This window comes from Lepidochelys olivacea (genome assembly GCF_965140295.1).
Source record: "Lepidochelys olivacea isolate rLepOli2 genome assembly, chromosome: 1".
Classification (NCBI taxonomy): domain Eukaryota; kingdom Metazoa; phylum Chordata; order Testudines; family Cheloniidae; genus Lepidochelys; species Lepidochelys olivacea.
The window spans coordinates 347,927,763-347,952,838 of NC_140411.1; the positions used below are offsets into that span (position 1 = coordinate 347,927,763).

General features: G+C 50.1%; 1 protein-coding gene across 1 annotated transcript in view; it reads left to right on the plus strand.

Annotated features, from left to right (window-relative positions):
• Window positions 1–25,076, plus strand: part of LOC311524754 (uncharacterized protein) — a 214,824-nt gene that overhangs the window by 113,881 nt on the left and 75,867 nt on the right. Inside the window, exons 62-75 of the mRNA XM_084636213.1 lie at window positions 5,625–5,705; window positions 5,810–5,860; window positions 8,038–8,073; window positions 8,197–8,250; window positions 9,752–9,796; window positions 12,414–12,449; window positions 12,946–13,005; window positions 13,822–13,947; window positions 15,255–15,326; window positions 15,792–15,827; window positions 17,480–17,539; window positions 19,773–19,817; window positions 22,021–22,056; window positions 22,970–23,005. Of these exons, the coding sequence (XP_084492339.1) occupies window positions 5,625–5,705; window positions 5,810–5,860; window positions 8,038–8,073; window positions 8,197–8,250; window positions 9,752–9,796; window positions 12,414–12,449; window positions 12,946–13,005; window positions 13,822–13,947; window positions 15,255–15,326; window positions 15,792–15,827; window positions 17,480–17,539; window positions 19,773–19,817; window positions 22,021–22,056; window positions 22,970–23,005 (774 nt within the window). The remainder of the gene's footprint in view (window positions 1–5,624; window positions 5,706–5,809; window positions 5,861–8,037; window positions 8,074–8,196; window positions 8,251–9,751; window positions 9,797–12,413; window positions 12,450–12,945; window positions 13,006–13,821; window positions 13,948–15,254; window positions 15,327–15,791; window positions 15,828–17,479; window positions 17,540–19,772; window positions 19,818–22,020; window positions 22,057–22,969; window positions 23,006–25,076) is intronic.

Below are 25,076 nucleotides of genomic sequence, written 5' to 3' on the forward strand. Positions count from 1 at the left end.
ACCATCCCTGCCCATCCTGGCTAATAGCCATTGATGGACCTATCCTCTGTGAACTTATCTAGTTCTTTTTTGAACCCTGTTCTAGTCTTGGCCTTCACAACATCCTCTGGCGAGGAGTTCCACAGGTTGACTGTGCGTTGTGTGAAGAAATACTTCCTTTTGCTTGTTTTAAACCTGCTGTCCAGGATGGGTAGTAGAAGTTACTTTCCTCCATTTGAGTAATAACAGAAAGAGTACTGCCTGAGGCCTCCTGTCCAACCATCTTGGCCACTGCAAAGAATCCTATAGTGCCAACCCCCAGAGAGTACCCAGCCTGAATTGTGCTGTTTTCCTCTGCAGCCTGATCATTCCAGGGGAAACGATGGTTCTTCTGAAGGAGCTGATACAGTCCTCTCAGACATAAAGGTAACAGGCCGCATCTGCTCATCCTTGCTTAGCTCCTTCCACATCCCCCGCTCCACAGGAGGTAACAAGTTTCAGTTCTTGATGAGCTCGGCCTTGCTCCTGGAAATTGCTCCACGCAGGTCATTGAAGTCAACATGGGCACGATGGCAAAGATGCACAGAGCAGCTTGCAGGCCTGGAGCCCTTGAGATGAAAGATTCCTGCTGTAGTCCCCATAGCTATTATTCTGATTCTTTATTTGTAGCATGTAGGAGCCCCAGTCATGGACCAAGACCCCACTGTGCTAGGTTCTGTAAACATGGGCAAATGACTTCACTGCTCTGGGCCTCAGTTTTCCCATCTGTAAAATGGGGATAAAGATACCTCTTTTATAAAGCACATTGAGATCTACTGATGAGAAGGGCTAAATAAGAGCTGGGTATTCATATACAATTATTAATATATTAAACAGACAGTCCCCACCCTGAAGTTTACAATCTAACCTAATCTATCAAGTCCCTTATCTTTTAAATTATGTCATTGTAGCAAGCACAATTAGTATCCATTGTAGTTAAACTGTATAGCTTCTGAGTGGTAGCCGTGTTAGTCTATATCATCAAAAACAATGAGGAGTCCTTGTGGCACCTTAGAGACTAACAAATGTATTTGGGCAAAAGCTTTTGTGGGTTAGAACCCACTTCATCGGATGCATGGAGTGCAAATACAGGAGCAGGTATAAATACATGAAAGGATGGGGGGTTGCTTTACCAAGTGTGAGGTCAGTCTAACGAGTTAATTAACAGCAGGATACCAAGGGAGGAAAAATAACTTTTGAAGTGGTAACAGAGTGGAACCATTTCAGACAGTTGACAAGAAGGTGTGAGTAACAGTAGGGAGAAATTAGTATTGGGGAAATTAAGTTTAGGTTTTGTAATGACCCAACCACTCCCAGTCTGTACTCAGGCCTAATCTGATGGTATCCAGTTTGCAAATTAATTCCAGTTCTGCAGCTTCATGTTGGACTCTGTTTTTGAAGTTTTTTTGTTGAAGAATTGCCACTTTGAGGTCTGTTATTGAGTGACCAGAGAGATTGAAGTGTTCTCCTACTGGTTTTTGAATGTTATGATTCCTGATGTCAGATTTGTGTCCATTTATTCTTTTGCGTAGAGATTGTCTGGTTTGGCCAATGTACATGGCAGAGGGGCATTGCTGGCACATGATGGCATATATCACATTGGTAGATGTGGAGGTGAATGAGCCCTGATGGTGTGGCTGATGTGGTTAGGTCCTATAACTTAAAAAACTTCAACTTTGATGAAGTGGGTTCTAGCCCACGAAAACTTATGCCCAAATAAATTTGTTAGTCTCTAAGGTGCCACAAGGACTCCTCGTTGTATAGCTTCTGTTTATCACCCTCTTTTCACATCCTTGTAACTTTCCAAAATTTTCATTTTTGGGGCTGAAACTTTCCTCTCTTGGTAAAACCTTCCAGGTAGGAAAGTGGGTATTTTTTCCCCTAGAGCTTTTCAGCAAATTCCTTTGGGTTATCTGGAGTTTGACAAAGTGATGGGGGTTGGGAGAAGGAACCAAACCACTGCTTTAAAAAACATTCTTGCAGATATCATAAAATCCACCATCCTAAAGGGCTTGCTAATTACCGTTCAGTGTGGTGCTCCGGAAATGTCTGGGCCGAAGCTAGGGGATGAGCCTGCTACAGCTTTGGCTAATAGAGCTGGCTCTTTTAGCAGTACAGGTTCATGGTTTAGGATCCAGAGGTCACAGGTTCTGTACCTGCTGCTGAAGACCTACCTGGGGTCCAGGCAAGTGGTATGTCTGTTGCATGACTAGAAATGGGTAAGACCAATGGGGCTCATTGATGTGGGAAATTGCCACAATTGAGCTGCAGTGGTGGAGATGGACATGCAATTCTCTTACCACATAGCTTCTTCTTTCATAAACCCCTCTTATGACGGAACGACTGGTGCCAGGAAAACACTGCGAAACTCAAGCCACACAGGAAGTGTCCAATCCCTTTGGGTCTGGTGCTTGTTCACATGGACAACGTTCAAGTTTGTCTTGCACCAACAGGCTGGTCAGTCAGTTATTAGGTGCACGAGGACCCGTGACCATAATCTCTACCATTCACCAGTGGTTCCCCAGTCTCATCTTTCCCATTTCCAAGAACTCCCCCACTTCAACTTTCTGTGCTGTCCATCCGCAAGTGGCTCTGCCTTTTTGTCCCCTTCTGAGATGTGCAAGGATCATGAGCTGGTAATAAACCCAGAGGTACAAAAGAACCATAAAATATCAGGCTTGGAAGGGACCTAAGGAGGTCATTTAGTCTAACCCCCTGCTCAAAGCAGGACCAATCCCCAATTTTTGCCCCAGATCCCTAAATGGCCCCCTCAGGGACTGAACTCACAACCCTAAGTTTAGCAGGCCAATGCTCAAACCACTGAGCTATCCCTCCCCCCCCAGGTTAACTAATTAAATTAAAGCAAGAACTAGTGGGAAGCTGGGAGAAATACTATTATTTTGCTTTTTACTTCACTTCATTTTATTTTGGGGGGATGCGAAGAGCTAATGCATTGATTTGATCAGTTTGGTTCTCAGTGAATTATTCAGTTATTATTATTGTAACCCTTCTGCCCGTCAGAGTTGGCAGCAACAAGAGCCGGGTTCAATATCTAGGGGTTCCATTCCAATAACACAATGCAAACCGGCTCGAGCCCCCACCCAGTGACCTGGGACAAATATATACCTCCCCCGCTGGGCGCCTCCAAGAGGCAATACTTCCCCTCTCGCAAGCACATAGTCTGAGTGTAGCAAAAGTCTTTTAATAACAGAGAGAAACAATGTGGCATTATGTTGGGGAAACACCACCAACAGGAGTCATAACACAACCCATGAGCAAAAAAAAACCCACCCCAGGCAAATTGGGGCATGCCCTTTTCCCTTTGGTTCTTGAGTCCAGCAACCCCAAATCACCCAAAGTCCCAAAAGTCCAATGCCCCAAAAGTCTCTGTCCCTGGTCAGGGCAGCCCCAGAGTTCGAAAGTTTATCTGCGGAGCTTTACCTCCCAACCTGGGTGGAAATGGGACGGCGGTAAGAGGCACCTTACGTGATCTGAAGCTAGCTGCCCCATAGCTCCATAGCGGCGCTCCACTCTGCCAGCCGCCCCACAAACTCCTTCGCTCAGCTGCGCTCCGCTCCGCCAGCCGCCCCACGAACTCCTTCGCTCAGCTGCGCTCCGCTCCGCTCCGCCAGCCGCCCCACGAACTCCTTCACTCAGCTCCACGGCCCACAAGCAGCTCCTGCCATCCACACACTGCGCCGCGTCGAACTGCTTCACCAGCCATCCCGCAAACTGCTCCACAATATATCTTCAGGCTCCCCCACTACTTAACACAACACTCAGTGATTTCAGCTCTTAGGTGAATTCAGCTTATAATAGGGGAGCCCCAGTGCTGGTGCACTGTCAGCCCAAAGTGAGCTCAGCAGCCTATAACTAGACTTCTAATGAAATCAAAATTAGCTCTGATATTCCACAGTGGAGAGAGGAGGAAGTGCAATTAGCATGTAAGGCCCTCACCAAGGGGCCCATGCCACCAAGTATTAATACTTGTCCCCAGCCTCTCTCCATTCACACAGTTTTGGAACCCATGACCCTTGCCTAGCGAGTGCTACTTAGTTGATGGTGAATCCCTCCATCATAACAAAAGGCCACGTACAGTTCCAAGCACAGTTCCCATAATCAGGGTAATAACAATTTATTCTTCCTGCCCCAATAACAGAGACACTGGGGATCCTACAGCAGCCAAAGTGACCATTTGGGCAGCTATGGTCTCATTCTAGGCGTGGTGGGTGTGCCTATGCAAATGAGATCGGCCCCTGAAGTTCTTTTCCACAACTTGCCACACCTCACCACCAGATGTCAGGGTGGAGCTCATCCTGACACTGCTTACATTATTTATTTAGGCGTATTGCAGCGATGCTTAGGAGCCCAGTCATGGCCCATTGTGCTAGGTTCTGTACCAACACAGAACAAAACCAGAGGCCCTGCTCCAAAGGGTTTGCAATTTATTCAGGGTAAAATCCCCTCCTGTGAAGAGGGCTTGACTGGAACAAAGTGCTGTCCACTGTTCGTGTGTTGGCCATCTGCATGGGGTCAATTTCATCCACACTTCCTGTGACAAATCACTTTCAAAACATTGTAAATAGCCGACGGAAACCACTGTGGGGCTTGGTCCCAATATTTTGATGCTACCGTTCTTTTTCTCTGAGGCCTGATATTTCTATCACGATGGGTTAGATTCTGATTTCCTTCGTCATGTCGAGTAGCACCTTATTCCATGGAGAGTCTCATTAAAGTCAGTGGGTGATGTACATGCATCCCAGGTGAAAGTAACCGGTCTTATTTGCTTCATAACCTGCAGTTATGTCTGAGAGGAAGAACGAGCTTGTGGTTAAAACACACGGGTGGGAGTTTAAAAAATGGGGTCCTCGTCCACAGACAAAGACCTACGATCCACTGGGGTTGAGTTTATTTAATCGTGAATCACTCAATTCCTTTGTTTTCATGTTCTCGTGGTTCATGGTGCGTGAGAGCGGCATGGGGAGTAATGTCTGGCAACGTCTAATTTCCTCACTTTCAAAATGCAGGAGCAGATAATTGGGTGCAATTAATATGTAGGAACTCCTACAAGCATTGAGTGTTTACTGTTAGGGCAGGTGACCCTTAGCACAGTTCCTACCTTATACATCTCACACGTACTCTGCCAGAACATCCCAAAACACAAGCTTTGCAAGCATCTGTGAGTTGCAGATTAAGCCATTCCCATCTGGCCTTTCGTCTCTTGGTGCTGCCTTTGGCCATTAATGTTCCAGTGATTTCAGGGGAATATACCAGGTCCACTGAGCACCACATCAGGTGTGCTGTACCTAGACTCAGCTAGTGCACAGAGCATCACTGCAGTGGTGTGTTACCTAGACATGGTTGGTACATGTAATAGCCCAAAAGGTAGGTCTTCCTGGACGTACCTGGTATCCTCAGCAACACCACCGGTGAATTCTACATGGACGCACCTGGACAGTTCAGTGACACTCCGACAATTAACACTGGCAATTGCAACATGTGGGCTTTTTTGAAGTAGCAGTAAACCTATGGCACGGTGTGAAATTACATAATAATCCAACTTACGCATCTGGGTGCTTTAAGGGATGCTGTTTTCCTTCAAGCAGGAAAATGCAGATCCAGTTGACGGCCCGGAGTTAACAAGCCGTGTGAGAGTCAGAAGAACGGCTGAGCGACAGAGGCACATGGTAAAGTCCCCTGTTCCCGCCACCTCAGTCCGTTTTGCCTGAACGCAAAGCAATCAACACTGCTTGGAAGGAAGTGGTAATAACTCCTCGTTGTCCCTATACAGGCTCACTCACCTGGTCCCACTGGAGTTCAGAAGTCCCCGGCTGGATATGTGGTAAGCGATGGCTGAATATCTGGAGTGTTTGCAGAGATCGTGCGTATGAGATAGACACGGGGGATAACCGCCCTTGCTGCTTTCTCGCTCATTAACAATAGTAATACCCCTTGGGTGAGGGTGAAACGCTCCCTGTAAATAACGAACAAGCAGCAGCCAAGCCAGTGTCCTTTGGTGTGGCTAAGTGCTCCTCCCAAGAGAGATGGGGAAGGGAAGGGTATGATGCTTAAAGAACACAAGAGGAAAAGAGAAACCCACGTTAATCACTGATGGAACACAATGACCAGCTTTGGGGGGGGTTTGCGTGTGCAACAAATATATCTATAAACTGTATATACATCCCCCCCCCCAATTATACACAGTTGTTTTATTGTGGTTACGTCTGTCAGATTGGACATGTGAAACAGTCTAACCAGTTCTTCAGCATTAGAGCAGGGCAAAAATCGGGAGCGGCAGAAGGTCCCTAAAAGTGGGGGGGCCACTGGTGCCCGAACTGTGCCCCCCCTGCTGCCCCTTCCCTCTGAGGCCCCACCCCCGTACCACTCCTTCTCCCAAGGCCCCGCGCCTACCCCACCCTTTTCCCCAAGCCCCTGCCCTCACACCGCCCCTTCCCTCGAGGCCCCACTCCACCTCTTCCCTGCCAAGACCTGGCCCGTGCTCGCTCCTCTCCACCCCCTACCCCATCGCTCCCTTATGGCTGATAAAAAGGGGGGGGGGCTTGGCCCCCTGCCGCCCTGTTCCAGCGCCCTGGCTGGAACTCTCACTATTTCTACATTTGGTTTCATCCCAGATTGGGACAAAGAGTTTGGATATCCAAATTTGTAGTGGAAAAAAATGTGTTATTTGGAAAATGTCAAAATGATTCACTTTGAGTTGGTTCAATGTTAGACTGCATCTTCTTATAGTGCCGCAGTGCCTCATGGGAGTTGTAGTTTGGATGCCACATGCCCTTATTCTCCTTTATTGGCTGGGCTGCCTGGCCAAACTACATCACCCATGATGGACCTCAGTCATGTGACTCTCACAATGCACCATGCACCTCAGTCAGAGGGAACCTGCGCTGTCGGAAAAATTTCTCTCTGATGATTTCTGACCTGCTCGCTTGCCAAAACATGGGCCCCAGTAGAATGCTTGATGAAAACTTTAAAGGGACAGGTCACATTTGGCCTGAAAAGTCAGTTTGGTAAAAACTTTTACAGAACTTAAGACTGATATAAATCATAGAGTCATAGAGTATCAGGGTTGGAAGGGACCTCAGGAGGTCATCTAGTCCAACCCCCTGCTCAAAGCAGGACCAATCTCCAATGTTCCCATGATTTTTTTTTTTAAAAAAAACATCTTAGTGGAAATTGATTATTTTAAACAAGAAAGGTTTCCCCTACTATGGCCCTGGTTCTGCAGCTCGTCTGGTGGAGGGTCCTCTCAGACTGCATGAATAGGAGCACTATTTTTTGTTAAGGAGGAGCAAGATACTGTGATGAACCTATTGCCATCCCTATGAGGGCAGAGTTAAGATGACACAGTTGTGTGTGAAGGAGCATCTTAACTGGGCATTTCCTGCTTTATGTACGTTCCTTGTTGGGATTTTGTCTTGCAATGCCAACATTCTTTATGGGGAGAGGTGTGGAGACCTCAACTGAGCATTTACTACCTTTCTAACCATTGGGTTTGGGGCTCTGAAACCTTTTATTCCTCAAGTGCATGAGGAGCAGAAGCCACCTGAACTCCAGGTAAGCAGGCTTGTTGTGAGTCTATCCTAAAGTTTCACTTGTTTTCCTTTTCATTGCACTTGACCACACTGAAAAATCAGACAATGGGCTACATTCTGCTCTCGGTCCCCACAGCCTAATTTTGGAACAGCTCCAATGAAATCCTTTTTGTGTCATTTGCCCCTATGTTCAATTGGATAAGGCTGCTGCTAAGTGACCCCAGATAAGTGTTCACTGATTCCTGCTAAGATGTAACCTGTCCATTACATGCACCCAATTCACCACGGTCGGCATCGGGATGCAGTAAGAATGAATTGTTGCATTGATCGTGAGAGGTATAACGTGCCTCCATGTTCAAATAGTTCTTTTCCACGTCTTATGGATGAAATATCTCTGAGATACGAAATATTAGCATGCAATCATATGCTCTCCTCTGAAAACCTCCTCTTCTTTTTTATTGAATTCAAGACATATCCAGGACCTCAAGGCGCAAGGAGGATCAAGGTAATATATTTATTTTATAGAGCTGTTACTACAGCTCCGTGCGTGTTAGATGCAGCTGGTTCTTCGTCATTCTATCCATAATCTCCTGTTTGATTGTGGGGGGGCTCTATTTTCTTTTTGCAGAAGCAGGAGTCAGACACGGTGGATCCAGAACAGGTGCCGTTCCAAGGTCAAAAGGTCTGAGTTTTTCTTTAATGTTTTAACAAAACAAACAAACAAAAACCCCACCCCCACAGAATTGGAGCTCCGTTGTAAAGCTGAGTTGAAAAGCCTTTACTTAAAGACAAATTAAATCCTTTAAGATCCCAAATAATCATCAGCCTATTGGGCCTGACTCCCCATGGCCCTATGTCTTGTAAAGCCATTTACACTGGAGCAAAGTGGGGTGTCGGCTCTTTTTGCTATTTATTATTTGTATTTTGGTACCATCTAAAAGCCTCAGCTGAGATCAAGGGCCTCTTGTGCAAGGTGCTGTACATGCATATGAAGAGTTTCAAGTCTCAATACATCATACAGAGAAAAGTGGGAGAAAGGAGGTAGTATTATCCCCATTTTACAGATGGGCAGCTGAGGTGCAGGAAGTTCAAAGTGTATGGCTACACTGCACACTAAGCCCAGGCTTTGACTCAGGTTTGAGCCCAAGCCCTGCTTCCGTCCACACACAAATCAGTCTGACTTGGGTCAACCAGCACTCAGGACCTGGGTTCTGTGACTTGGCTCCAAGCCCTGTTATTTTGCACTGTGGATGCCGATCTGAGCCAGAAGATCTGTGTAGTGCAGTCTGGATGTGTCAGCATGGCTATGAGATCCAGGTGCAGCAGTAGTAAGCCACAAAGCAGTGGGGATGCCCAGGCATAGGCTTGGAAACACCAAGTGCACAAACTCAGCTCCCACAGACCCGGGTTTACAATGTAGGGTAGACATAACCTCGGCTGGCCCAGGGTCACTGTGGCAGTTGAGGGGATGCAGTGGTGCCTCATTTGTTAGTGTTGCTCTCCGTGTTTGCAGGAGAAACCCAAATGCAGATCCTAGCAGGTGAAAATCATCACTGGAGCTTAGCTCGCGATGATGCCATCACAAGGAGCACCAGCCCTCATGCAAATTACAGCCCTGCCTGGGGGAAACTCCCTCTGATTGGCTGCCTCCCCCACTTCCCTGCCCTCTGGGGAAGAGCAGCCAGTGAGGGCTGCTGCACGAAGCAGGCAGAGCTCTCGCGCTGCCCCTCAGGAGACGTAGCCCGGCCTATGGAAGAGGCCCCTAAACTACAACTCCCATGAGGCACTATGGCAACATTTCCAAATAGTTCCAGTTTTCAGCCAGTATTTTTCGGCCTCAAATTTCCACCAAATAATCAAAAATTTCCTTGGAAATTTCAGACGAGAAGGGATTTGCGGTTTTTTGGTTGAAATTTTCTTCGCGGGGGAAAATAAATCACATTTCACCCAGTTCTACCCTATAGGCCCCTCTCCCTGTGTTAGAATAACAGCCAATCTCCCTTGTTCCCACCCACACCACAACGAACGTACCTCTGCCCCCTCCATCATCTCTCTACTCTAACTCTGTGTATTTCCATTGTGCCCATCACTGTGGTATCTCGGCATCAACTTGACAGATTCAGGGCTCTGGTCAATCACTGAGGTTAGCACAAAGGAGTGAACAGCAGCTTTTTGGTTTATAGGGAGAAAAGGGATCTCCCGGAGCCAGAGGAGACAAAGGAGAAAAGGTACCTTTCGATTGTTTTGTGCGTTGAAGCAATTTTTGACACAGGGAGTGACTCCCTGGCTAGATGACCTGGCTATCCATTGCCAGCCGCCTACTAACTGAAGTCCTAGGTGGATCTGGAGTCCGGGAGATTTAAATGGGGCCCCAATTGCTACGAGAGTGGTCTGTGTCGGCACATATGTAATTCGTTAAAGATCAAGTGCCAATAGATAGTGCCCAAGAATACATCTGCCCTTTCTCTTGCAGACCTGAGTTCCCTACTGCCTTGGGCCTTCTGTTTGTGCAAAACGGGGGTGCAGTGCTACCAGCTCGGAATGGGGAGCGTCTCACAGCCTCTTTGCACTGGTGGAAAGGACGGTGGAAGGTGCAAGGCAGTGGGACGTGGGCCCAGTCGGCCCGGCTCAGCAGCAGACCTCAAGCAGGATGCCCTGAGGTTGTTGCTGTGCTGATCCAGGAGCTCGTAGCAATGCATTGTACTAGGGGATGTGGCCTTTTTTGTTTCACAGATTGCTCTAGACCAGGGGTGGGCAAACTTTTTGGCCCGAGGGCCACATCGAGGAATAGAAATTATATGGTGGGCCAAGAATGCTCACAAAATTGGGGTTGGGGTGTGGCAGGGGGTGCGGGCTCTGGGGTGGGGCTGGGGATGAGGAGTTTGGAGTGTAGGAGGGTGCTCTGGGCTGGGACTGAGGGATTCGGAGGGTGGGAGGAGGATCAGGGCTGGGGCAAGGGTGCGGGAAGGCGTGCAGGTTCCGGCTGGGGGTGCGGGCTCTGGGGTGGGGCTGGGGATGAGAGGTTTGGGGTGCAGGGGAGTGTTCCGGGCTGGGATTGAGGGGTTTGGAGAGTGGGAGGGGGATCAGGGCTGGGGCAGGGGGTTGGAGCATGGGGAGAGGCTCAGGGGGTGCAGGTTCTGAGTGGCGTTTACCTCAAGCAGCTCCCGGAAGCAGTGGTATGTCCCTTCTCTGGCTCCTACACGGAGGCGCGGCCAGGCGGCTCTGCACGCTGCCCCATCTGCAGGCACCGCTTCTGCAGCTCCCATTGGAGCGCTGGAGGGGGCCATTGGAGCACGTAGGCACCGGAGCAGGGCCATGCCAGCTTCTGGGAGCCGTGTGGTACGGCCCCTGACCCTGTGCCATGGCCAGAGCGCCGGAGAGGGGCTGAGCCACGTGGTGCAGCCCGCAGGCCGTCGTTTGCCCACCCCTGCTATAGAGAAATAAACAAGGTGGAAATATTCAAATGTTTCAGAATGTGAAGGAGAGGGGAACGTGCTTCTCAGTCAGGGCAGGGAAGCAGCACAAAGAGTCTTGCAGCAATCTCACTGCAGACCAGGAGAGACGATGGGCTGGTGTGAACCCAGGGTGAAGAGCGGGAGGTACATGGGATCATACAACAGTTCCCACCAACTGTCGGTGAAAGACCATGCTGGACAGGGCTTTTAAGCCACGTGTCCAGCATCTAGGGCCACTGAAGTGGATTGCACTGAGTCTATGCCATGCCATTTGTATCCAGTGAGTGGGCTGATGCATAAACCAGGATGGGAATGCCACGACTCGGCCAGCAATCATGAGATTGCTAAAAGTTTGGTGGCGCAATAAGGTCGCCAGTGAGCATAGACTGAACGTCTAGCTAGACCCCCTTAAGGAACTAGTTAGGGATCGACCTGGTTGGCATTCAATCCTCAAGGAGGCTGCATGCCTTTGGGATAATGATGATCGGAAAGCTGGCTGGGCCACCAGTTCTACATATTCTGCAGTAAGTGCAGTCGAAGGCATGTCGCTGTAAAAGTCTCTTGGGAGCGAGGAGGGAAGAAACTGCAAGAATCAGAATGGTTTGCTCGAGGGGTTGCATCATTAAATGGTCACACTGCAGAGCTGCCTGTGATGTGCATGCTCTGTAGTGAGGGAGATGAGGAAGGACTGAGCATCTGTAAGAGGTGATGTTGTCTTCTTGCCAGGGGAGATGGGGGAGCCGGGAGAGAACTTGAGCTGCAAAGTCTGGATCTGGATCCAGATCAGAAGTTTCTTATGGTCTGACTGCTGGGATCCAGCCTGTGGGTTTTGCCGATAGGAAAGATAAAAACTCAGGTCCAAATTCCCCCAGTGTTTGGGTCATTCAGACCCTCTTTAGTTCAGGCCTAGCTCTAGTACTGACCAGATCCACAGTGAATTTGGAAGAGCAGGCTGCTGGCCTAACGTTGTTTGTTCCTGGTGCTTAAGAGTTCCTTTGAAGCTGCTTCCTACAGACAAGAGCTCCTGGATTTTAACCCCCAAAGCAGTGATTCTGTCCCTAAAAACCACTCGTTCATATCTGCCTAGGACCTGCTGGTGATTCCAGGGGTAAGTCTGGAGGGAAGATCTATGGCTTATCTGTATACACTTAGGATCATGCAGCTAGTGCTCTCCGTCCCTTTTCCCCCACGACCATGCTTCCTGTGCCCTCGTGGTGAGTGGAAGCAGCGGTTTCTAGCCCATAGTTATGACCAGTCAAAGATTCTCTGCGCCCCTTGCAGATTACACAGAAATCTCTGACCTGGTTCCTGATCCCCTGCAGGGCATATTTCTCCCAGCCCTCTTCCCCAGCCATGATCACGGGCTCTGTAACTTTCTCTTCATTCCTAGGGCACTAAAGGAGACAGAGGAGAAAATGGTCAAAAGGTAAGAAGCGACTTTGGCACCATACTCAAGGACTCTCCTAGGATTAGGGTTAGGTTGCTGTTCTTACACCATTAGAATTCATGTGTGCTGTCCCTTCCTGGCTCTTCTCTGTACACAAAAGGGCTTTGTTCAGTAATGCCGCGTTTTTAGATCTAATCACTGTAGATGATCAGCTGCTGCCTGCCGCTGTCTCTTGTGTTTTCTCCAGCATTGAGCTGTTCAGCTTCTCTCTGTAGTTCTCTCCCTCCGGGAGTGGGCCATATAACTCTCCTCCCTCAATGGCGGATGAAGCAGCCTTAGATCCATCTATCTGTCAAGCATCTTGGGTGGGTTCTGTAGCTCCTGTCCCTGGAGTATTGACTTCAGCAGGAGTTGGATTGGGCCTGAAGTGAGCAGCACGTAGTGATGTGTCCAGTATGATTTTGACAGGCCCACGATGGAGGACGTGGTGTGTTTCTGATTGTTCTTGATCTCCTCCCCTTGTCTCTCTTTACAGGGAGAACCAGGAATTGGGTTCAGAGGCCCCGCTGGTCAGGCTGGGCCCCCTGGGCATAAGGTAAGCATATAGGATCTCACTTTGTCTGCACATCATCCAACATGCTCTCTCTTTGTGCCCCTTGCTGATAGCACAACTACCATGCAGGCAGGCACCAAGGGTCCGTGGGGCTCACTGGGGCTTGCAAAGATGCGCTACCGAAGCCAGTCGAGGCTCTGGAGGGCAAGACCACCCATGTGTTCCAAACGCACAGCTCCAGGGAGCTGTCTCCTGCACGGCACCGTTTCACACCAGACCTTTCCTTTGGGGTGGGCAGATGGAGGGTCATTTTACCATTGCCAGAGCGCGATGCTGAAGAATCGGGGCAAAGCCTATTAGCCAGCCTGCACTTGTGAGATTCCAGGACTGACATAAAGGGGGCACTGCAGGCATGTCAGGATTTGGGGGCATTGGTGGAGCCATTTTGTTTCTGGAATAATAGAGGTGAGCTCGCAGGTCAGCGTTAAGATGCTCTGGCAGAGCTGTGTGGAGCATCGGGGCTGCAGTGGCTGGGAGGGTGGGGTGCTGCTGCAGGGCAGAGGTGGGAGTGTGAGGTGTGTGGGAGCCGAGGACTGGGGCGGTGGGGGGTGTTGCAGGTCTCATGAGGGCAGCAGTGCACAGAGGTGCCTGTCAGCCCTGTGCCTGGCTCAAGCCAGTGTCATTAGGCCCTTCCTTGCACTCAGTGGACTCGCCAGTTAAATCTGGAAGGAGCAGTAGATGACAAGGGAGCTGAGAACCCCTTGCGAGTAGCCTGCTGGTCATGGCTACAATAAGCTGTGTTACTGGGGAGTCCACTGTTCGCGTTGTGACTACAGCCACACGATTGCTTTGCAACAGGGGGAGCCCGGGGCCCCGGGACCTCCGGGAGTGCAGGGCATCCAGGGTATTCGTGGCAACCCTGGCATTTCAGGATCGCTGGGAGAGAGAGGCGCCCCGGGTCCACCTGGCATGCCAGGGCAGAAGGTAGGTGACGTGTCCTGGGCACTAGAGAGCGAGTGTGGTGGTGGGGGCGAGAGAGGACTGCATTGTACCCACAATCGCAAGGCACAAGGGTGCGAACAGATGCTGAGGCTCTGTGAGAAGACGTGTGGTGGGAGGGACCTCACGTAACGTGGGACAACCAGTCCCAAGGGCCCCTACCGTTCCCCCATAGCCAGCTGAAATCGTGCCTGGGAGATTCAGGAGGCAGAGCTGTTCTCGGCACACGTCCTGCTGCCGGAGCACGAAGCCCTTCCTCCCCGGGAAACGGCTGTGTCACCCTGACACAGGCTGGATTCCAGGCTAACCAGACTCAGTGCTACAAGCCCAGCAGTTTCAGTGCGGTGAGCAAGCTGTCGTGTTGTGAGCGAACAACAGCGTGATGCACGGGGACAGTTTACCCTTGCCAGGCGCTGCTGGGATTGGGATGTTCCTTTGCTCGGCTGTTCCATGCGACACCGAGAGCAGTCCCCGGCGTTGAATCGTTAGGGCGCTTGGAAGCTGCTGTCTGTAATGTTAGACCGCGTCAGCCAGTCCAGCCCAGGAAAAACAAACAGTAGCCCCCTCCCGAGCAGTGCCTCCCTTGCATGATGCCCAATCACTATTCCCACCTGCCCTCCAGCAGTGGTTCACTCTTTCCCCCTCTTCCCCATGTTTATTAACTCTCTGAGGCTGTGAAGCCACAGGGGACCATCTAAGCTGACCCCCTGTGTAACACAGGCTGGAGAACGTCACCCTCGAGATTCCAGCATCAAGCCCAGACCTGGTCTGTGAGCTAGAGCATCTCGTCTCTGTCAGCTTGTGCGGATGGTAGCACGCTGGAGAATCTCAAATGACCTACTCAACAATCGAACCTAGGGATGGTCAGACTGCATCAGACCCACGCTCCACCTAGCTCAGTAGCCTATCTCTGACATTGCCCAAACAAGCTTTCTCCCTTGGATGGATCTCCAGATCTGTCTACAGAGCCAGCCACCCTCTGGGCCCAAAGGGATTTTGTTTTTAATTCCTAGAAACGCCCAGAGTTGCTCAGTGTGATCTGGGGAGGTGGAGGCCATTCCTCTGCCACCCCCTCTATTAACCCAACCCCCTGCCCAGTTGCCTTATGACCATTGTAAGATTCTTCTACTGTCTAGGCCATTTACTGCCCAGGTCCCTCTTGCTGGCCGTCTATGGGGAAACTGTAGGGGGGGACCCACCCCTCTGAGGGGCGGCCCCTTTGAGTACATTTGGGGGCAAAGAGCAACTCGCCATCAAAGTTATCTCCCTCTTAATGGTTTTTCTGTTCAAAGGGGGAACGTGGTAAGAGAGGCAGGAATGGATCCACTGGGCCAGCAGGACCTCCCGGGCCCCCGGGAAAACAGGTGACCTTTGGTTATTTTTCACTGTTGCATTCTTTGAACAAGCTACGTGTACCCGTGTTGTTGTATATTATGTGCGTTCCCCAGTCATGGGCCAGGCTCCCGTCGGGCTAGGTGCTGTACAAACACAGATCCTTCGTGCACAGACCCCAGACTGTGAGGGGGTGTCCTACACAGGGGCTGGGATGGGACGGTGCCTGGATCCTTCCACATGCAGATTTGGCCTCGGGTCAGGAGTGAGGCCCAAGGTCACGACAGGGAAGTTGGTGCTGCCGGCACCCAGGCTGTATCTGTCCCGTGGAGGGAGGGCGGGCTTTGTTCTCTGGCTCTCAGCCCAGTTCTTTTCACCCGCGCTGAATTCCTTTTACTGGGTGTATTACAACCTGCCTGCCGCTCGCCGGCTCCGCTCCTTGGGGCACGGTGCATCAGAGGTGTTGCAAACCAAGTGTGTGTCTCCTTGGTCCACAGGGGATTCGAGGGCTGCCCGGGACCAATGGCAACAAGGTGAGCTGTGGATGGCGGGAAAGACAAAGACGACGCCAGTATGAATCCCAAAATGGTAGCCTCAGCCCAAAGCTCTGGGCAGGGATGGAGGGGTGGGAATTGCACTCTGAGGAGGACTGAAAGGAAACACAGTGACTTCTCGCTGCCTCCTGTCTCACCCCAAAGAGCTGGAAGCCATGCCTGACCCCATCCACATCCCCACCTGCTGAGGGTAGCCTGGTGACTAGAAAGTCTGTTCAAAAGGGGACCTGTACAGTGTCCGGTCAGATGCACTGACCGGACACCAAAAGTCCAGTTACCGCAGGCAGGAGCAGGGAGAGGCACCGAGTCATCAACCCACACCAGCCCCTGCTCAGCCAGGGCCTCATGGGCCAACAGGCTCCGTGTCAGGGGCTGCAGCTCCCGTCCCAGCCCTGGAGCAGAGCGAGCCCAGCTCGGGGGGGGCGGGAGGGAGGTGGAGAGGATTGAGCGACAAGGAACGGGGAGAGCAGCAACGGGCCTCAGGGGAAGAGGCGGAGCAGCAGGCGGGGCCTCAGGAGGAGGCGGAGCAGGGGTGGCGGAAGGTTCCGGCACTCCTGCTGTAGTGTGCGGTTTTCTGAAATTAGAAGTTGGCATTCCTACACTTGCTCCGCCTTCATGCACTTTCCTCCTGAGGACCAACACATCCGAATGGTCTCCTCCAAAGCAGCGTTAACAGTCGAGAGGCCTGATCCCAAGCCCACAGAAGTTTTTCCATGGATTGCAATGGGCTTCCGATCAGGCCCCTACCTGAGGGATTATCACTTCCCAGTAACTTGTACAAATTAATTCATAAAACGCTGGAAGGGATGGGATCCAGGCGAGCTGCCCTGCCCGGTTGCGTTGCTTTTGTTGCACGCCAGCCCCTTGCCTGTGCTTTAGGCTGTGTCTGTGCAGCACAGTTAACCTGGGTGGGTGGATTGACACCCGGGTCTGAGCCCCTTTGTCAGCCTCGCCCAGGTGTGAGCATCCCCGCTGGCGAGCCCTACCTGCGTCACTGTGTCCTCATGCTGTCTGCGCTTGCCCATGTGTACCGGGGGCATATCCCACGCTTCTTTGTGCTGTGATGCTCTAGGATTCTTTCCTGGTCAATTGCAGGAGAACTTCTTTGTCCTTCAGGGGAAACTGTGGCAAGGGACTGTCACCACTCAAGTGGTTTAGCCTGTGTCCTCGCGTCAAAGTGGGCGAGTTCCAGCCCGAGTTCCAACTGGGGAAGGTGGCCCTGGCTTAAGCCTCCTCCAAACCCAGATCCGAGGTTTCTCTGTGCGGACTGTAGGGGTGTGTGTGGTTAACAGTGGATAAGAGCCTGGGTTAACTATGCAGTGTAGACGTGCCCTTTGATGTTGCCCTCTTAAATAGTGGGCTGTGATTTGTCACCTACCTGTGAGGCAGATCTCCTGCTGTTGGCACTAAAGCAATAACAGGGGGATCAGCGTGGTTTGGGCCCGGCCGTTGTGGGCTCTGCAATACAAGGGATTGAGCCCACACCCGCTGGAATTAATGGCAAAACGCCCATTGATTTCCGGGGGCTTTGCCTCCTGCCCGATGTAATAACAGAGGGCTCTGGCACGGAGAGGAGAAATGTGCAGCTGTGTCCCTGAAATGACCCCTTTGTGTTCCTTTCTGTTGCGCAGGGGGAGATCGGCCTCGGCATGGCAGGTGCGAGAGGTCCCCGTGGACTGCCTGGCCCCGGGGTAGGTCATTCCATTATCACGCCAGGCTCCATTCGGTTCTCTCACTGCAGTGTCTGTCTGAACATGCTAAAGGTGTTATCATGCAATGATCACTCATATCAAAAGCCCCTTCAGGTGCTGACCCCGAATCCCCTTGAATTTTTACTGAGACCAAATCTGGCCATGCTCAGAGGCGACGGGCTCTGTCCGCCCCATAGCACACCCCACACACACCTGTGCCTCTGTGGAGTTGGCATGAAGCTAATGCTCCCTCCCACCACTACTGATCTGCCCCACAGGTGATTCTCCCATGCTGCAAATGAGGCATCATGGGAATTACACTGACTGGTTAGGTCTCTCTCTGAGCCACCAGACCAGGGTCTCCTGTCCTGCCCCTATGCACTCAGCCACCCCACCCTGCCCCCCAGTGGCACAGGTGGAAGCCACACCTCAGTAAGTGAACGTAACGGGGGCTGAGGGCCTGATGCTGATCTCACGGAGGGTATGACTCTGCAGAGCAAAAGCCAAGCACAGGCTACCCTACCCCTGAGCTACCTTCAAGCCAAGCAAGTGGGGTAAAAGCAACAGTGAAGACAGAGCAGCTCGGGCAGTATAAGCCTGGCATAGACCCTGGGTACGTTCTTGGCTTGCTAGCCCTCACTTCACTGCTAACATTACCTGCATTCAGGCTAGCTCAGGTAGGCTAGCCTGGTGCACAGCTCCTGCTGTGTAGACCTACGCTTACACTCACGTAGCTCCATTGCCTTCTGTGGGTTTACTCCTCATCTCCACCGCTCTAAACATGCGGCTGTCCAGCCAGCCTGGCCTCCCAGATCTTTCTGTTCATTTAAAATTAATTAAAATAATTAAGCGTGAATTCCCCTCTGCCCTAGGAATAAAATGTACGCAAAGTTTAACAAACGAACGTACGTGTCTGTAAAGTGCCGACCATGAAGAGGCCCGATCCTGGAGGGGGGCCTGTAGGTACTAGTGTCGTATAAATAATTACTGATAAAAAATAAACATCTTATTGGTACATTTGAATAGTGAGAGCTGAGCTGCTTAGGCAAAGTAACACCCCCCCAGAGTGCAGTACCGGGGCGGGATGCAAACCCTCATGCAGCTAGATCAGAGAAGACATCTTTATATGCTGCTTCCTCTGTGGCTGTTCTATGAATAAACTGACTTTATCATGTAAGACGTTTATACAAACCCACCAGCTGCCAGGAGAGCTGTTCAAATAGGCACCTGCGAAGCGCCTGAGAATGTCAACAACTGTGTAAGGTCTAGTGTAAATCTTGCTAAGGGTTTTTTTTTTTTTTTTGAGTGTGGGCGGGGAGGAGGTAATGAAACAATGAGGAGCTAATTCTGCTTCTAGTACTGTTGTGTAAATCTGGAGTGAATCACTGGATTCTCTGGCATGACGTTGGGTTTACACTAGTGTAACTGAGATGAGAACCTGGCTTCCTGGGGTGTACTTAGGTCTGTATAAATGTTTGGCACTTGCCGTCAGACAAATCTTCCAGGATTTAGCTTGTAAGGCCAAAATGTACTCGATGAATTAGCCGGCAAGGCTATAGTGCATATGAAGATTTCTGAAGGGTTAATACATGAGTAATAGGTGGTGTAAGCAGGTTAGAGATATGGGGCGTGTGTTATAGATGGGTATAGGCACATGGGTTACACTTCATAGGAAGGCTCCATGTACACACATTTTGTAAAGGGATAGGAAAATAACAGGGAAACAATTCCTATCCACAAATGTAGAGGGGACAGAGCAATGATGTGCATTCCAGGCCAAATTCTGGGCTGCCTTATTTACGGTACCTGGTCTCCTTGAAGTTCATGCAGACAGAACTTGCCCCTTTGCTTGCACAGAATGACGCAATAGAAACGCATCTGACGCCTCCTTGGAACGCTGGGAGCTGAGAAGATCGTTCCCTACCCCCAACCTTTTCTGTCGGTCGCCCGCTAGGCCCTACCCCACCAGGCAGGGACTGTCTTGCCTCCCGGTGCCTACGCACGCACTGAACAGCTGTAAGCGCAGCTTTGCGATGACTTTGAAGCTGTCCAGGTTGCCGTTCTCCACTTACAGCAGGGGAACTGGGCACTATGGGCCTCTATGCACAGGTCATCCATTGACTTCAGTGGGAGCACCATGCACCCAGGGCTCGCAGGATGGGGCTTGTGTGTATTATCCATGCTTCGTTGTTTGTAGACACAGTAATGAAACTAAATCTCTCTTTGCTAACAGGGGGAGGAGGGCATTGCAGGAGTCCGAGGCCCCATTGGCATGATGGTAAGTCAGTAGGAACAAAAGAACGGCCTTAGAGGGTCAGACCAGTGGTCCCTCTAGCCCAGTATCCCGTCTTCTGACAGTGGCCGGTTCCAGATGCTTCAGAGGGAGTGAACAGAACAGGGCAGTTATCGAGTGATCCAGCCCCTGAAGCGTATGAGGATGGTTTTGTGGCACCAGGCCCAAGACTGGCTGGCGAGAAGCCCTAGCTGTGGATGCTGCTATAGGATGAGGTTTTCAAAGCCACATAGGGATGGGTGCCCACTTCCCACTGATTTTAATGGGAGTTGAGTGTCGAGATCCTATAGGTGGATTTGAAAACATGGGCCACAACACTGAGTGTAACTGACTTGCATTCCTTGCCCATTCAGCATGGCCCATCCACAAATGGCTTTTTAATTCAGCATGCAGCTTCGTCTCCCTGCATCCCTTTCCCTGCGTGACCTCATGGAGCTCTGAGTCCGCACGAACTCTTGCACTGTGTTCCCAGAGGAGTGAGTTACGGGCCAAAAATCCCCAACTAGGTACGGCAGTAACAACACCAGGTTCCAGGTAGTAGGACACGCAGATGGGAATAAAGAAGAAGTAGATGGAATTCGACGGGAAATAGTGACAGTTGTGGAAACCCAGAGATTATTGTATTGCAAGGCCTGGTGGTAAATCTCATCCTTAAATGCAGTGCACGGTGAGAGCCCCTCTTGCATTATTAAGGCAGAATAAGCTAGTGGTTAAAGCAGCGGGGTGGAGTCTGGAGACTTGAGTTCCATTCCCTGTTCTTCTGCTCTGTGTGCCCTCATAGACTTTAAGGTCAAAAGGGACCATCCTGATCACCGAGTCTGACCTCCTGCATGTGGCAGGCCACAGACCCTCACCCACCCAGTACTGTAGCAGACCCCTAACCTCTGGCTGAGTTACTGAAGTCCTCAAATCATGGTTTAAAGACTTTGTTACAGAGAATCCACCATTTACATTATTTAAATCTGCAAGTGCCCCAGGCTGCCAGAAGAAGGCGAAATCCCCCCAGGGTCTCTGCCGATCTGACCTGGAGGAAAATTCCTTTCTGACCCCAAATCTGGCTATCAGTTAGACCCTGAGCATGTGGGCAAGACCCACCAACCAGACACCTGGGAAGGAATTTTTTGCAGTAGCTCAGAGCCGTCCCCATTTCGTGTCCCATCTCTGGAGATATTTGCTGCTACCGGTTGCAGGTCAGCTTCATGCCATCGTAGGTAACCTCGTCATACCCTTGTGCAATTCGTTTGAAATGTCTGGGCCCCCTTTCCCCACCCATCTGTAAAATGGGAATAATGATCCTTCCCCAGCTTTGGGAAGCGCTTTGAGATCTTTGGATGCCAAACGCGACGTTAGTGCAGACGATTTTGTCATGATGTAGTTCAAAGCCTACATGCTGAACACCATGGAAGCCTGCCTCCAGGTTCAGTAGAGCCAGGGTAGGATGGAATAGAGCCACTGGTGACTCTAGAGTGGGTCTCACACTGCTTCTTCTGCAGTGTTCCCAGGAGGGATTGAATACATCCATTAGGAGAAGAAGGATGGTTATAAATGGAGAAGCTACAGTTCTCCTTCTGCACCACTTTGAGAATCAGCAGCTCCAAAGGAAGGAAAAGAGCTAAATGGGGGAAGTCAGAAAAGTGCAAGTCTTTATTCACCTGTTCCAGAGCACAGCGGGGGGTTGGGATGCTCAGTAGTTAAGTGCTCATCTGGGATTCCAACGTTCAATCCCTTGCTTTGCTGCAAGCTTCCTGTGTGACATAGGGCCAGGTGCTTAGGTTCCAGATCCTCAAAGGCGTGTAGATGCCTAACTTCCCCTGCCCTATGACACGCGGTAACCGCACGTCCCCGTCTCACCAGGGTGCTGTGAAGATGAATACGTTACAGAGCGTGAGGTGCCCAGACACGAGGGGCTGTATCAGTATCTCAGACAGATAGATCGCTTTGCCCCGTGCGCATGAGGAGACGGGCCAGAGTCCTTTTAGGGATCCAGTCACTTGCCACAATCGGGGCCTGAGTCTCCTCTTCTGCTGCCTTTGGCAGCAGAGCCGTTCTACCAAGTCACCCTGACGGGAGTGAGAGGCAACTCAAACCCTCTGTGCAGCGCTCGTCCTGCCCCCAGAGCTCTGCCCTCGCCCAAGGAGGTTGCCACCACCAGCTGTTCGTTCTGACATGCTGTTTCATGTGTTTGCAGGGTCCGAAAGGTCTGCCTGGAACGAAAGGAGAAAGAGTAAGCAGCAGGCGTCTTAGCTGGACTTTCTGCAGCACCTGGATGGTCACCTCAGCCAGGCAGATCTCCCGTGTTCCCCAGCGCCCTGAGCAATGGACCCCATTGCTGAGGACATATGTTCCTAAGCACATTTCAGCCAGTCTCCACCCACACATCATTCACTCTCCCTTTGCTCTGGTTTCCGGGGTCAGATTCTTGGGCGAGAGCCGTGGGAGCTACCCAGGCTAAAATACCGATCTCTAACGCAAACAAGAACAAAACCATTCACAACCACCTTAAATCCAGCCATGGTGTTGTGTAGATGAGGGCCAATCCCTATATGTGAGATGGGGAAAATAACACTGAGCTGCCTTGTGACGCTGTAGACAATGGGGAAACCGGTTGATGTTTGTACAGCGCTTTGAGAATGTAAGGTGGTATTTAGGGGCAAAGCATAGAGTGGATTATTCTTCCTGCCAGACAATGAGGAGTCCCAGGACTCTGCCTTTTGGGGGATTATCAATGCCTGTTTACAGACATCTGATGAGAAGGACACCCCCTGTATAGCATTTGGAATCCTAGGAAAACCCCAAACACAAAGGAGAGTGTTGTATAGCAAAGGCTTTGTCTAGGGGCTTGACCAAGGGACTGAGGATCAATGCTTGTGGGTTTGGTTCCTGCTGTTCTGCAAGTCACCTAAGTCCTCTGGGCCTCGGTTTCCCCAGCTATAAAATTGGGATAGAGATACTTATGTTAGATGCAACTTTGTGTGATGAGTTAGTCATTGCAAAGTGATTCGAGATGCTCAGCTGAATTGCATTCTCTGAGCATAGGTTGCTATAGTTATAAACAAGAGCAGTTCTTAAACAGATGGGTGTACTGAGTGATGTGCCAACGGTTGAGGAAAAGCCTTTCATTGTCCTTTTTGTTTCAGGGTGATCGTGGCTTCCTGGGACCCAAGGGAGAAAGAGTAAGGGACATAAAAAATGTTAACTGTCTGGGGGATGTGGGATATAAGAAGTTGGAAGGGTTTTATGAATGCCAGTTGGCAGCTGGACACGTGTCTAAAATAATGTCAATGAGTGGACGAATTAGAGACATAAATGAAAAAAAATATGTTTTCAGACATCTGGGACCTCTGCTGTTTTCTTACCAAGTAGAAGAGGGAGCTGTATAGTCCCTGGACAGTGGTGCCACTAATCTGAAGCAAGTTCTGGACATGGATCCTGAATTTTGGTGTCTGCATTCGGCCTTTCATCTCAGAAGACCTAGGTTCAACTCCTGCCTTGGTTCAGAGATGGAAGGCATGGCATTAGTAGACCCAATTTTGTCCCTAGTAGACTTCTGTCTTTATCAAGAACTGAGCCCAGTACTCTAAGTTAGATATGAGATGAATTGGCGGAGCTATATGAAGAAGCTTCAACCATTTTCTGATAGTAACATGGCTGGCTAGAGTCACTGCTATGAGACCTTGCTTTCATGAGAATTCAGAAGGAATCCTTCACCCACCACAAAAATGCAGCCACCGCTGAGGTGGAATGTGGCAGCTGATTAATGTCGCACAGTACCGCTTTGTAACAGTTTAGGACAGGAAGTGAAAAATATATCTGATTATAGTTTGCACAGTCCATCCCAAAACATGTTAAAGTCTTAAAAATCGTGAGATTGATTATATCAAGTAATATTAAACCAAGACTAAGAAGAGATCTGAAAAGTGCCCCGTTGCTTTGGTCCAGCAAGTATTGAATCTCTGTCAAGTTTCCTGTTAACTTCTCTCCTGAGTGAAATGGCTTGTTAGAAAAGGAGGTTTAGAAAACCTACATGGCAATGCTACCGTTGAGTCAAAGAGTATTAAATGATTAAGGATGATTTATGTCTGAAGAAACTACTTTCAAAGGCACCCTGCTCCAGTGACAAATCAGTTCTTAATCTCTTTCTTGAAGGAACCTGAAAGTACTTCCCAACCTAAAGGAAAGTGAACTGCCTTCTCCAAAGGACTCCTTAATAAAATATACAGAGGCTTGTGAGATAAAACAGGATGGGGGAGATAACCGGGTTGTGCTTAGTTCTTCCAATTGATTGCTTCCTAACTTTCTTTCTAGCTCCTGCTTCACATGTGTGAAACTCTGTGTTATGCAGGACCTTGGAAAGGATGAGCCCATGGTCTCTTCTGGTCTAAAAAAATCTGTTAATCCCAATCCAGTCTGCTTTGGAACCCTTCAAGCCCAGGAAAGTGGAAGAGTGTCTCAAACTGGAAGGGAAGATAATGATGATGATTATTGTGTGGGATGCTGTGCAAACTCACAGTAGAGTCCCTGCTGCAAATGGTTTGCAGTCTCTAGAGAAGCTAACAAGGAGGATTAAGTGAGTGTTGGGAATTAATTTACCTCTGAGGAAAGGCCATGAAATTTAAATGTGCAGTGTGTGCTACTAAAGATCATAATTAATTAGCAAACAAAGACTATGTTTGGTGCCAGCTGAAGCTCCCTCAAGATGTCCCATCGATCCAAAACCTGAAAAGCATGGAAATAAGAAGTTGTGCATTTCTTTCCAGCGTCATCTTGCCTGCTACACTGTTGAGAATACACCGCAGTGCTCCATGAGGGTTTCAGTTCCCTCGCCAGCGGATATTGACATCAATATATACCCATCACCAGACTCATGCTGTGAGGCAAAACCTCCCTAGCGTCCTCCCAAGGCTGTATATCCACAGATAGCACATCGGACTGTCCTATATTCGTGCCTTTGGGAAGTTATTCTCCCTTAACGCTGCTGACATCACCGTTAAGTTTTGGGGCTTAACTCGCTAATGTTTGTAAAGCTGCCACTAGTACAGCTCAGTCACCCAGTGCTGGGATGTTGACCGGGCGTGAGCGCGACTGAAACACGGTCATTGCAAAATTCAAACGGCTACTCCCAGAAAAGTGTTCGCACTATTCTCCCAGCTCTGCGTTTTAGCACATGCCTGAACCACACTCTGCGTTCGCCCATCATCCATTGATACCTCTCCATCCCTTGGCCCCTTCGGCTGCCATCCTTTC